We start from the raw sequence: 13,804 nt of genomic DNA, 5'->3' as shown, positions 1-13,804 counted from the left end.
AAGGATACGGCCCAGCAGCGCAGGGTTTAATTATAGAAATTGATTCTCCTCGTTGCCACGCATCGATCCCAGCCCGGGTGCAGGGTGGCTGCCGCCGCGCCCCGGGGACGCGCCTGGCACGCACGGACACGCGTGAGCCGTGTCCCAGGGCGTGGAGCGTGGCCCCGGGGCTGCGGGGAGCGTCCCCACGCAGCTGGGGCTCGGTGCCTGGGGAGGGGGGATGGGGATGGGCTGGCTGCGGTCCATCTTGGGGGTCAGGCGAAGGGGTGAACGGGTACGGCCGTCCCCAGGGTGCTGCGTGCACGGACGAGTCTGCTGAGGCTCTTGCTGTTCATATTTTATTTCCAAGCCTGTTGGAGGGGAAAGAGGAAGGCTGGAGGGATGTTTCGGAGAGGGTGGAGTGGGGTTTGAGGAGGGCAGGAGCTGTGGTGTGTGGGGGGGGAGGAGGAAGGGGGCTGTGGTCCCTGCTCCTGGGGGGAATGGCTTCTCCAGCTTTTTGCTCCCCTGGTGCTGGGGTAGAGTCCCTGGCTCGTTACCACTTGCAGTTGGTGAAACAGAAACTGGCACTTGCTCCAGCCCTGCAGCTCTTGACTGGGAGGTGCTGGACCTCCAGTAAAGCAGTGTGGTGGGGGCTGGCACCTCCCAGTCCTGGGGGGTTGCACTTGGGAAGGGGCAGCACTGGTGTGGGGCTGGTGGGGAGGTATGAGAAGGACAGAGAAGCCCTTTTGTGCCAGCTCTGTGGCTGTGAAGTTCTTTCATCTCCAGTGCTTTGCTCAGCTGGCTCTTTCCCAGCAGCTGTGGTCAAGTTTTGTGAGTGTTATTATCATTATTATTAAAACACCTCTAGGTGGAAGAGGTGAGAGATGCCTGCTCTGAGGTCCCTGAGGTGGAGTGTAGAGGCTGCTTGGCCAAGCTTTGCAGAATTATTGGATTCAAAAAGCGGTGAGCAATCCTGTTCGCATCCTCTGGGGAGGTCTGGAGCCCGTGACAGGTCCGTGCGAGTGGTCCTCACCCACCGGACAGGCTCCATCTCCCACAGCCGCAGTAACACGTGTGGAGGGTTGGACTAGATGACCCACAGAGGTCCCTTCCAACCCTTAACATTCTGTGATTCTCTGAGCTGGGGAGGTCCCAGCTCATCACTGAGGATCTGCAGCTCAAGATGGGAGAGCGTGTGCTGCTACCCATCAGCTGTGCCTGCTCCCCATCCAAGGCCCTCGTTAACCCCCCTCCTGGCTGTGCCAGGCTGCAGGTGCACCAAGGCTCAAAGAGCCACTCGGCAAAGGAGCTTAAATGCTCGTTAAAAAATTACTGATTTGCTTCTCGCCGCCCAACGGGGAGAATAAAACTTTGCTGTCAGCTGTTTTTATTTTTTTCCCTCCCCCTTCATGGTTTCCACTTTCAGAATAAATGCAAATGAGGATTTTTTTTTTGTTTGTTTTAAATTCATCTCCAACAGAAGGACTGATGGAGAGGGCTGGGTGGGGGTGGGAGGAAGAGGAAGGGGGGGACAAACACTTATGGTTTGTTTGTTTTTTTTCCCCCTATGCTGAAATGTTCTGATTGCAAAGGGAGGAGGGTGAAGGAAGATGATGCATTTGGGCTTCCAGCACAGCTAATAGCTCCAGGCTGGGAAATGTAGCATCTGCAACCCAGCCCCAAACTGGGAACCAGTGTTCCAGCATAACTGGGAAAGGAGACTCAAAGAGCAGCTTCTCTTCCAGTCTCACCCCCCGGAGCCCCTTGCTCAAGTCGTGCTGTCAGCGCTCAGCCCTTGGGAGGGGACATCCAAAAATCGTGAGCCATGCCTGTGGGTGGTGATGAGGGCTCCTGGGCTGTGGCTGCCGGCACCGCTCCTCCTCCTCACCCATGGGTGCTTCTCTGCTCCGGCTGAGCCTGCGAACGCCCGCTCTGCATCGCCTCAAGTTTATATATTTCAATTACAGCCAGTTAAAACCCTCCATGTTTCATGAGCTGCCCAGACTTATGGCTCCTGTCCTGCGGCCAGCCCCAGCATCCCTGAGCTGCAGCTCTTGCTCCGGGGCTGCAGCCCCCCCAGAGAGCCATGGGGCAGCCCCCAGGGCACTGTGGGGCTGTGGGTCAGCCCCCTACCCGACTCTTGCTGCCCTCGAGCTCTCCCCCACCTTGCTGCAGCCATGACCATGGGAAGCAGTTTGGCTCCTGACCTGCTGGAATTTCTCCCAATCTCTCCTTTCCCAAAGAGCCTGGCATTTTCCTTGTGAGCACCCTGGGGTTATGGGTATCAAAATTTTATGGTCAGTGGCTCTCATTAATTGGCTTAATTACCCATGGGTGTCAGGGATACCCAAGGTGGGGAAGGGATGCTGTAACTCCCAGCCCAGTAGCTTGGCTCCCAGGGAGATGGTTTTGAAAAGCGGTTGTGGCATCTGGTCTGGTGTTTGTGGTTTTCTTTTTCATGGAATATTTTGAGCTGAAATGGGACAAAGAGCAGAAGGACAGAGGCTTGGATTTCGTACGTGGCTGAGCTCGGAGGGAGCTGGCAGCTTGCTGTGGGAGTGGGAGGGAGGAATGGAGCGCCGGGGTGGGATTTCAGGGGGGATGTGTTGCCCGGTGTGGGATCCCCTGGTCCTTTACCAGCCCTGTGGCGCAGGTGGGGGAGAAGGGAGGGAAAAGGGATGAAAGCAGAGAGGTGAATCCGATGATGTGCAGGGAGGGGAGGGCTGCACAGGGACCTGGCCTGGGGGCTGCGGTGTCGGGGGCAGCCTGGGTGCCCTGGGTTCGATCTCTTGCTCTGACAAGGATGCCCAGCTGGATACCAGGCACGGCTCTGCAGGCCACGCACATTTCTGAAGCGCTGTCGTGTTTCGGAAACCAAATTGCTACAGAATAGGCGTGCATAAAGCCTCATGGCACTGCCTTGCCCATCTCCTGCTCGGCCTGGAAGCTCCGTGGTGACCCCGTGTCCACCAGGGTCCTGATATTTTTGGGTACTTGGAGAGAAGGCTGCCTTAGAAAGAAACCCTTGCTCCAGCTGCCCAACATCTGGGCTAGGTGACCGCTCTCACAGCCTTACCAGGCGGTTCTAGACTCGCTGCTCTTCCCGAGCATCCCCTCGCTCGCTGCCGGCTCCGAGGGCTGGATCCGGGGCTGGAAAGCCCACCCATCTGTCAGCGGCTCGGGGGCGGCTCGGCCGAGCTGAGTGGCACATAACGGGGTGTGAAACAACCACCTGTCAGTTGACTTTCCTTCTGTGGCTGCCATGGCGCTTGGCAAGGGCAGAGCTGGAGACGAACAAACTCCTCGCCCGTGTTATTTGGAGGGATGCTGTCACGGCACTCGGGGTTTTTATTTGGCTCGGTGGTTTTATGTTAATGAACCAGCTCTCTCGCGCTCCGAAAAGGGAAGGGAGAAAGTGTCACTTTGGATCTTCATGCATGGAAAAATACAGCACCTCCCTCCCGCAATTAGAGTCGGATCTCCAGGAAAACGCATGGGGTGGCAGGCAGGGCTGGGGACGTGGACGCCTGCCTCTGCCGAGCCGTCGGCTGAGCCCGCTGCCGCCGTCTCCTGCCCTGCTTTGGCCAGCATGTGCCTTGTTCTGCCTTCAGCACCCTGTGTGCAGTGACCTGCTAGACCCACCTTGGGGGGAGGCCCAATGAGCCCTCCTTTGCTCCTCTTCCCACACCACGCGAGGAGACCATCCCGAGCTGCTCTGCCTCCCGAGAGGGCTGGGAGGGCAGCGCTGGATCCCGGCAGCTCCTGACCGCACGAGACTGCGATGCTTTCAGGAGAGAGGAGGGCAGGCTGGGTTTGGGTGACAGGACCTCCTCCCGGGTGCTTCAGGGCTGGTTTTGCTCATTTTTGCTTGCTGAGTAATTTTTGTCCCCGTGGGGCATCTCCAGTAGGGAGGGAACTCCAGCGCCCGGCAGCCCACTCCTGCGTGGAGGGGCGAGGAGGGGCACGAGCCTGGGGCTGGCCGAATCCAGCTCGGATGGGTGGGTACCACCGAGGAGCACGGAGAGGAGATGCAGGGAGAGCTGCAGAGCTGCGGTCCTCCTCCGGCCAAGCGTGTGTGGGCACAGGGGTCTGGCCAGCCCCGCGCTGGGTCCCTTGTCAAGGCGGGGGACAGGGCTGTGGGGGTCACATCTCAACATCCCTGCTGCCGCCAGAAAGCAGCGGAGCAGAGGCAGCGCCTGCCTGCTCGGCCGTGCAACAGGCAGCCCCGGCGCTGCCTGCGGGCTGCAGAATCTGTCTCATTTCAGGAGGATTAATGATTCCAGCATAATTTGAAAAACATTATATGGCTCATTAAAAACACATTGCCCAGACCAAACACAGAGCAGTTGCATGTTTCCAGCCCTGCCAGCTCACATCCCTGTGCCAGCCGTGGCATCGCCCTCTGGCCGCTGGGCTGCAGGGGATGATGGTGAGGCCGAAGGTCGTGCTCGCCGTGTGTGGAGCGTGCTTGGCTGGCGGCACGCGGAGCGGCTGTTCGCTTTTCCTTCCTCCTCCGGCTGCTTCTGGGAGCGACCTGGGGGTAGCCAGCCAGCTCCGGCATGGTTTCCCCTTGGGATTTTTTGGTGATGCCGAGGCGTGGGTGTGCTTTGGGGAAAAGACATCAGCGTGCGGCTGTTCGGGGCATCCTCTGCCCTCGCCTTCCCTCTGTGGCATGGAGCTGCCCAGCCCTGGGCGAGCGCAGGAGGCTCCCAGGGAGTCCTTGTCCCCTTGGAGGGGTCCTGATTTCCAGGGCTCGGCAGGGCGGGGACCGGCAGCGTCTCCTTCCCCCCATACCCACTCCATTTCTCTCTCCTCCCTTCCCACACGCTGCCTCCTTTCCCTTGCCTTCGCTGTTTCCTTTCAACTCTCTCTGTGGTGGGGGGAATCAAAGAGGAGAGCATTTTGGGATTTTTTAGTCCTTCCTCATCCGCTGCACTGCGCGAAAAGCAAAGCCTCTGAAGGACACTCAAGGACACTGCGATGGCGCCTTCCGCACTCCTCTCCCTGCCCTCCTCCTCTTCCTCCCCTGCAGAAAACCATGCCTTGCTCCTGCCCTGCTGAACCTGCCCTGGGAAATGGCCCGTGGCACGGCCGGGCTGCTCCATCACGGGTCCTGGTTCCATCCATGCCTCTGTTTTGTTCCCCCGGTGTGAGCTGCCCAGACTCAGCGGTGCGAGGCAGCATCTTCTCCATCAGCGAGGTCCTTCAGGCCCAGGGAGCCACTGGAGCTCTTGGACACGACCCTGTGTGCCCCCCCCCCCCGAGGCTTGCACAAGGGTGGAAAAGCCAATAAGGGCCCCTGCTCCTGCTGAGCCCCGGGAACCAGCACACATGGGCGGCTGGGGCAGGATGGCTTCGGTCTGGGTGCTGCCGGGGTCTCCGTCCCCAGGAAGTGGCAGGACCCAGAGCGACTCGCTTGGCCATCCCGTGACTTGGTATCTCAGCCAGAATAACTCTGGGGAGGTTGTGGTTCTCCACAGATAATAATTAGCTCTTGTCAGCTGTCAGTCCCAGCTCTTCACAAAAGCAAGTCTGTTATCTCCCTTCTGCATGTGGAGAAGCCAAGGTGCTCCTAGGGCAAGTCCTTGGCCCAAGGTCGCGTAGGGTGAAGCGGAGACCGAAACCAAGCGCAGGGACCTGCTGCCGGGGTTTGGGAGGCTCGGCAGCCAGGGCAGCGCTGCCCGTGGGAAGCACCCCCAGCCTTTTCCTCGCCCCAGCACCAAGAAAATCCTGAGGATGAGGTTGGAAAGCTCAGCTTTTCTCCTTGGAAAATGTGTAAGAGAAGCCATGCTTGTCACCCTCCTTTTTCAGTTTTCCACTAGAAAAGCGGTATTTTGTCACTCAGGTCTCATTGCGAGCCGGGGAGAGGAGGGATGATCCCGCAGGTAAGATCTACCTTTGGGAGCGGGAGCATTGCTCCTGGTGCCGGGTTAGGCTCCTGCCTCCGGGCTCTGCTGCTGGTGTCCGGGTGGCCCGGCCGGGCTGGCTGGGGTCCCCGGGACCCTCTGGACACCCGTGGCCGAGCACCCTGCACTCGCTGAGTGCTGCCGGGTATCGCAGCCGCCAACAGCAGCAAATTCGCTCCGCAGCCTTTCCTGCCATATTACAAAACACGGCATAAATAATGAAACTTGAACTGCAATTATCCAAACAAATGAATAAAGTGCATTCAAGAAGGATTTTCCACTTTTATTTCATCCTTCTTGTTTCTCTCCCATTGTGCCTTTAAGATTATCTACTCACTCTGGGCGTGAAATCCATTCCCGAACCACGGAGCCTTTGAATCCGCACCCGGATCGGCAGGGATGCGAGCGGCCCCGGCCAGTCCCGGCGGCGGGGGGGGACTGCACATCGCAACCGAAATCCCCCTGCTTGGGTCTGAGGGTGAAAACCCACCGCAAAGCCGGGGGCAAAGGGGCTCGGCCGAGCCCCGGACTGCCCTGGGAGCATCCCAAGGGCAGCACGGCAGAGCTCCAGCAGCCTTGGCAGGGCTGCTGAGCCCTTCACCGCTGTTGGTTGGGGTTGCAGCCATGCAGGGTTTAGAAATGGCATTCATCACCCTGCTACCCTCCTCCTCCTCCTCCTTGCTGGGCAAGGGAGGGCCCCGCATGGCCCTCCCAGCTGCCTGGTCGGAGGGCAGCGATGGAAGGACTGACGCCCGAGTGAGGACAAGGGGACCAGAGCCGGGCTTGGGGCGAGGGGACGGATGTCCCACGGCCGTGGGCGTGATGGATGAGCCGAGCTGCCTCCCGGCGCCGGGCGCAGCCGGCGAAGAAAGAGATCCTTGTGGGCACTGAGATCTCGTTGGCTCCGCTGTCCCCTGGCCACCCCTGCCCTTGTCACCCCGCTCCTCCAGGCACGGGGGCTTGCAGGGGGGAGGGAAAAAACCACCCCGTGTCCCTAAAAATAGAGGCTCAAAGCAGCTCTGGGCTGTTTTGCCGGGAGCCAGGCACTGCCTGTGTTCAGCAGCCTGTGGGTAGGGTGCTCGGGGGGTCCGGACCTGTGGGGCAGAGGGTGGGGGAGCCCTGCGCAGCACCTCTCCCCTCCCCATACTCACCTGTCTTGGTTTTTGCCACTGTGCTCACTTCTGGGGAGCACGTTGGCGTGAGGCTGATCTGGACCCGTGAGCAGGCTTGAGCTCTGCAGAGCCGGGGCCAGGAGGGTGCTTTTTGGTGCTGGGACTTCGAGGTGGGTGCTGCCCAGGCTGGGGGCTGGCAGGTCCCCAGGGCAGGCTGTGCTGCTGCACACAACAGGGCACGACGAGGTTATGCGGCTTCGCTTGCGATGGAAAGTCCAACCTGAGTATTTGCCAGAAAAAGCCCAGGCTAAGCCCACCTATGCTGGGCCTCCGTTGCTCTTCCATGTCCGTAGCTCCTCTTCCCAACGAGCGTCCCACACTTGGGCTGGGGGCTGAGCTGGGCAGGGTCCCCTCGGCGAGACCCCCCATGTGTTGGGGTTCATTTGCAGCCTGTGCGCGGATGTTCGCCTCCCTACGCGTGGAAGCAAACCCCCCCCCTGCACAGGGGGGTCGTGTCCCCACCGTGGGCGTGGGGTAGCAGGGGGCTGCTGCTCTCGTGCCCCTGCGGTGGGGCACAGCCTGGCTCCCCACCGCTCTCTGCGCTGTATTTCATTCTCAGATGCTTGCTGCTGCTGCTCCTTTGTTTCAGATTTATTATGTGTATGCTTGCTCTGATTTATTTGTTTATTCCCCTCCATCCCCGGCGAACTTTCCCGCCTGGATCGCGTTCATTCATGAATCTCCTCCTTTCCTGTCCCTAACCAGGGCTCGATCGAATTGCAGGAGGGAAGAAGCCAGGACTCTGTTCCCTTTGTTTAAAGTCTCCAGGTCAGTACCGGGGCTGGGGGCCAGCAGTGTGCTCCTCCCCACCCTGCTTGTTTCATGTTCGATGTTTGCTCCTTCCCCGACCCTCTCCTGGGTGCAGGGACCGTGGTGGGTGAGGGCAGCACCTGTAGCTTGTTTTTCTGGGTGTTTATAGGAGGGTGCTGCCTGCTTTCTGGTTTGCATCAGTGATGGAGTCATCAGCTCCCACCCTCTTGCAGGGGAGGGAGGGTTTCTGAAGCTGGGGATGGTGTCTGCAGCCGGAGGCATCACTGTTGTTCCTGGAGGGACCCTCTCTCCCCACCAAATGCTGGAGCTCGTAAGGTTTGAGGTTTTCCTTACTGGGAGCGGGAGGGGAAAGCTTTCAAAGGAGAAGGAGAGGAAGGTGCTGGCTCTCTGGGTTAGGCGGGGAGGCAGGTGCCTCATCTAGCAGCCGGCTGCAGAAGAGCTGTGAGAGGGGAAATGTGGTGGAATCTGTTCACTAGCAACCCCTGCTGAGTCTGTCATAATAATAGATTTTATTTCTGTGGCATCTGTTGGCCTCTAATGGGCTGGGTGTTCGCATCGCCAGAGATGGTTCCAGTGCCTCAGCAAAGATCTCGGCGTTTCTTGCTGGGGAGGCTGAGGAGGGCATCAGAGCCCTGTCAATCAGGGCAGCAGCTCTGAGCTAAAATAATCCCAAAGGCGGCAGCAGCACCAGTCAGTCCCGGTCCAGCTGATCAGGAAACCACCTGCATTCAGATAAAACACATTTCCTCCAACCTCTAAGCTTTGTGAGAGCCTATCCCGTTGCCGTTCCCTGGGGCTGAGAGATGCAGGCATCATGCAGCATCCCTGGAGGGACACCAGCCCGTTTCCTTCTGCTTTGGGCTTACTTATCTGGGACTTTGGTGGCCTCCTGCCCTGGAGCAGGTGGCTTTTCTGTGCTGGTGCCAGCTTGCAGGTGAGGGGAGCTGCACTGGCATCTCTGTGTGTGCAGAGGGATGTGCAGGGCTGTCAGGCAGCAGGAGTCCCAGCGCAGGCAGGGCTGTGCCGGGGACGGCAGCCTGGACGTGGAGGAAACCAAGCTTGTAATAGGTGGGGTGTGCCAGGCCCCTCGACACGAGAGCCTTCGCGGTGTAAAACCACGGCGCTGGAACAGTGCGCCGCGACTTAATTGCATTTCCTGCGAACGCCTGGTTGAGTTGTAATGAACACATTACCCCGAAATGGGAGTGGGGAAGGAGGATGAAGGCAGCAGCCCGCAGCCGGGCCGTGCATCCAGATGGGGATCTGCCCTCGGCGCCGGTCGCTGTTCGAGCTCGTTTGCCGTCCCAGAATTACACAAGCAATTAACGTCCCGGCTCCAAATGGCGGGCACGCTTGCCCCTCAGCTGGCGAGCAGATTGCACGGCCGCTTCCTCGGGGCCGTGCGGGAGGGAAGGCTTGGAGGCTCCGCTCGTGGCCACGGCTTCTGCCGCCCTTCGCAGGAGCCGGGAGCTGGCTCTCCGGGCTGGAGGCACAGCCAGCCCTGGTAGTTTCATTACTGGTGTTTGTGGGGAGGGCTGTGGGTCCTGCTGATCCTGAACGTCAACATGTTTGGGGGAGAAAGTAGCAGAATGGTGGCGCTTTGCTGGGATTCAAGTTTTTGAATGGGCTCTGCAGCCCCTGAAGGTGTTAAGACCAGCACAATAAGAAAGGCTGAAGGGAGGGGGAGAAGATAGTGGATAGGATTTGTGAGATTTTTTGGGTTTGTGGGACCCCTTTAAGACCAGAAAAGACCCTGCTGATCACCCAGTTTGACCCCAGCCACACAGAGGCCACAAAGTCTCGGCGGTAACTCCTGCATCCAGACCAGAACTTCTGGCTGAGCGGGCGTTTATCTTTCGGAAGGATGCTCTGCCGTGGTTCAAAGGTGGGCAGTGATGGAGAAGCCAACCCCCTCGGCGCGGGCTCTCCCCGGCCCCGTTCAGCACATTTGCCTTCTCTCTTGTCTGCATTTCTGACGCTTCAGCTTCCAGCTATCAGATCTTGTTCTGCCTTTGTCTGAACAAGATTAAAGAGTCCCCGCTCTCAGAAGCCGCATCCTTGCGGAGGTGAACATACAGACAGTTATAAGGTCACCCTGCAGCTGTGTAACGATGCCAGTTAATGAGCTTGTCTCCTGTGGAAAAAAGGTGGTTTTGACCCCTTCTGAAAGGTTGCTAGCACCTGCTTAGGCTGACAGACCTGTGGCTAGGTGACAGAAATCAGCACTGTTCCTTCCTCCCATCTCGGGTTCCGGCAGCGACGTGCCTCGGGGTAACCCTGGAGGCAGCCAGGGAGGTTTTTGAGATGTCTCGGAAGCTTGGAGGCTTGTTTTTTGTTTCTCAAGTCTCGTTTAAAGCCAACAGTATGCAACAGGGGCTCAGGAGATGGAGCCGAGCCCCTTAACTGAGCAGGGAGAAGCAAGGGCTCATCCGTGATGGGGCTGAGCCGGGAAGGTCCGTGCAGCCCGGACGCTGGGGATGCTCAGCTCGTTCCATGCCCAGCTGGACAGGCAGCAGCTACAGGCAGGAACGATGCTGCCTTGTACAGAGGTAGGGCAGGGGCTCACGGCTGCCTTGGTGTCCCCCAGGATGGGGGAAGGGGCTGTCCGGTGCCCAGCAGCTCCCACTCACCTCCCCACTTGTTGGGGCTCCCAAGTCAGGATGCTGAACCAGCCCGTGCTGCCTAAATACTCTTCCCTGTCAAGCAGCCCAGGGAGGAATAATTCACAGAGTCAACGGCTTTTTAATATCTCTGTGCTTCAAGTCAATTTCCAGTGCAGTCATTTGCCTTTTAATTAAAATTATTGCTTCTCCCCCCACATGCATCTTCCTCCCCCCTTTCAAAATCAGCAAACAGCCAGCCTCCCCCCCTCCTCCTCCTCGCTGGTGCTGCCTGAGCTTCCCAGCTGCAGGCTGCTCCTGGGCTGGAGCCTCATCGGTTCTTGCCCCTGGTTGCTGCACGGCCACAGCTCCAGCTCACCGGCAGCCGGGATCGTTCTCACCTCTGGTTTCCTGCCCGCTGAATTCAAAGAAGTGCGATGGAAACCAAAGCCCTGAGATCCTTGGCTGGTGTAATTGGGGCAGATCCACTGCCATGGTGACTTACACCAGGACAAAGTCTGGCTTGTTCCCCCCTTGGTTGGGTGGCATTGCCAGGATCAGTGCATGGACCGTGGGCACCCTTCTCCTAGATGCCGGGAGCAGGTAGCAGATGCCCATCCCTCACCCAGTCCAGTGAAATCCCAGTGTCAAACCCGGGGCAGATGCAGGAGCATCCTCCTGGGCATAGTGTGGGGCTGTGGAGACCCATGGGTGATGGAGACGCCTTTCCGACCCGTGCCTGGAGAGGGATGGGGCTGGTGGCGGTGGGATGTGCCCCGGTGTAATGGGGGGTGCCTGGGGGCCAAGCAGCGCCGAGTGATCCCCAAAATAGAGCCGTGAGAGGGTGGGAGAGGGCTCCCCATGGGGCGTCTGCAGCGCTGCGCTGACAGGTACCAGGCTGACGAGCTCCAGACTTGTCAGCGCCGGTGATGTACCTATAATTACTGTCTGCTGTGCCAGAATTAGACTGGGAGCTGAGTAGTTTGATGCAGACGTGAGTGTCCTTGGCTGCCAGCGAGAGGTTTAGCAAGTGCGGGCTGCGGGCAGAGCGGACCCCGCCATCCCTCCCCGGGCACGGCTGCTGGCAGCAGCTCTCCTCCCGTGCTGGGAACCAGCTTTTGGGAAGGATGGGTGAGGAACAGGGTGCAGCCCCGTGCCCGGGGTTTGCAGTCGTGGCACGAGGGCTTGAAGTTGCTGCTGGGGAACTGGCTGTTGCCTTCAACCGGCTGTTTTCTCAGGTGGTGTGTGGCATCCCAGCCCCGCTCCGTGCAGGGTGACAGGGGCTGGCTGAGCCTCAGCCCCTCATTCAGAGCCACGTAAAGCCCTTGGGATGGCCACAAGCCCCGCAGCATCCCTCGGCTAGAGGCAGCTCTATCGACCACCCTCGGCTCCTGCAGTGCTCACCCGTTTCTCGCCACGGTTTGTGGTTTCTCAGCGCCCGTCCGTGGCTCCGGCCGTCTGTCGCCAGCCGCGCTCGGTGGAAGTGACGGGTACCCCCAGCCAAAAGCCTTTATTGTAGTCCAGGGCCTGTAATTCACAGCACAAGAACGAATAGATGGGAATGATTCAGAATCATTTAGCAGCTTCTGCTCAGGAAGAGAGAGACCAGGACCTCAATTAAGCTATTTGTAAATTGTTAATTTAAGCATTTCACTCAGATGCCTTAAATTGTTCCCTCCTGCAGTTTACAAATGGGTAAAGAGCACAGAAATATAAATGGAGCGGTGGGGAAATGCCATTTAGTTACCGTTTTCGGCAGTGGTAATAGCACTGTAGCTAACAGAGCTTTGATTTAAATCAGAGTCAACTAGGCCCTTCTTGAAAGAACGATCGACCGGGGAGCAGCGGTCCCCAGGTGACGGGGGACCTGGCGTGGGGGTGTCAAGGGGGTGATGCTGCCGCGGGACGAGGAGCCGGTGGCTGCCAAAATGCCTGGGTGCAGCCAGGATCGCTGAGTCCCCACGCCAGGGATGCTCGCTTGTGGTTTTTTTGACGTCCTGCAAAGTAATTGCTAAAAAAACCCCTATCTCTTTCCTCTGGATCTAAGCCAGGCGACTTCTTCCCCTCTGGCGCAGCTGTCCTGGAGCAGCCTGGCTCCGTAAGCAGCAGCATCGTCGGCCGATCCGGATGGGTGCAGCACCCAGGCGTTGGTGCGATCACCCCGATTTACCCCACCCTGCGGATTTACCCCCGGGCGCCCGAAGCACAAGCCACAAATGGTTTGGCACTGGCACAGCTGGTCGATGCCGAAAGGTTGTAGGAGTCACAAACCTCATCTGTGGCACTTGGGCAACCTGCTCCCCACCTAATGCACCGGGGAGGAGGGAGCTGGTGGCCCCCCCAAATCCCAGCACTGCCCTTGCTGACGCTTTCACCAGGCAGGGGAATGCTTGCTCTCCGCAGAGCTAAAATTGGAAGCTCCTTCCAGGGACCTGGAGCAGGACCCAGACCTGCACAAACTGCTGCTGCAGCTGGCCCTGGCGTACGTCCCTTCGTATTTCACGTCTCAGGGCGGACGTTATTTTAATGCAGAACGGGGTACATCTCCCGTGACCCCCCCCCAGCAGGGATGGGACAAGGCTCAGCTCCGAATCCGGTCGCGGGGAGTGGGATTTGCCGCATCTGCGCTCAGAAAGTGAGCAAAGAAGGGGGCCGAAGCACCGCGAGCGCAGAAGGGCTTGGTGCCGTGCCACGCGCCGGGTGGGAGCCGGGCGCTGCGGGTGCCAGCCTGGCCCGGGAGGTGTTGCTGCCGCCAGCTCGGGGCCGGGCTGAGCTGCCAGGCATCGCTCAGGTTGTGCCGTTTGGGGAACAAATTCTCGCTTGTCGCTTCTCCAGGCGGGTTTTGGCTTCCTCGCCAGCTGGGGAGCAAAGCCTCAGCCCCACGGGCTCGCCCAGCGGGTGCTGGGGCGGCCGCGGGAACAGCTTGGGCTGTGAGCGGAGCCCAGCCCCGACGCGCGGCAGCACCGGTCCCCGTGGGAGGCTGGCGGGGACGGGAGCGTGTGGCGGGGCCCTCCCGGTGCCAAGTCCTCCATCGGCTCCACCTGCCGCCACTTGGCACATCCCGGCCCGGATCCGTGATGGGTTCTGCCAGCGCTCCCGGGCGATGCCAGCCTCGGCAGATGTTGCCTGCAGCCTCGGCAGCCGGAGCAGCCACGTGGCCCCGGTTTCTCTCCCGCAGCTCCGTTCCCTTTGCTCCTCCGAGGAGGCTGAGCCATCCTCTGAGCTGCCTTGACACCTCCGGGTTCTTGCCGGGGTTTAAGGAGTTGTTATTGCTTGAGAACTTATCCGCCATCAGCTGGCTGAGTTTAATAAGAAATTACGCTCCCTGGCCCTTCAACTGTGAAATGCGTTTAGCCGTGTGATGTCAAAAGGTCTC

The 13,804-nt window shown here is 59.4% G+C and overlaps 1 protein-coding gene across 5 annotated transcripts in view; it reads left to right on the top strand.

Moving 5' to 3' along the window:
• SRCIN1 (SRC kinase signaling inhibitor 1) overlaps positions 1 to 13,804 on the top strand; it is an 84,365-nt gene that overhangs the window by 2,775 nt on the left and 67,786 nt on the right. For 2 of the 5 annotated variants that reach the window (XM_075443462.1, XM_075443467.1), the window contains exon 2: positions 7,763 to 7,825. The exons of 2 other annotated variants lie outside the window; for them this stretch is intronic. In XM_075443462.1, the coding sequence (XP_075299577.1) occupies positions 7,763 to 7,825 (63 nt within the window). Of the gene's footprint in view, positions 1 to 7,762; positions 7,826 to 8,122; positions 8,144 to 13,804 lie in introns of those variants that run through there. One more of the 5 variants, XM_075443469.1, reaches the window with a different exon arrangement.

The sequence above is a fragment of the Opisthocomus hoazin genome, chromosome 26 (genome assembly GCF_030867145.1).
Source record: "Opisthocomus hoazin isolate bOpiHoa1 chromosome 26, bOpiHoa1.hap1, whole genome shotgun sequence".
NCBI classification, from domain to species: Eukaryota; Metazoa; Chordata; class Aves; order Opisthocomiformes; family Opisthocomidae; genus Opisthocomus; species Opisthocomus hoazin.
This window is presented reverse-complemented; position numbering and strand designations above follow the sequence as displayed.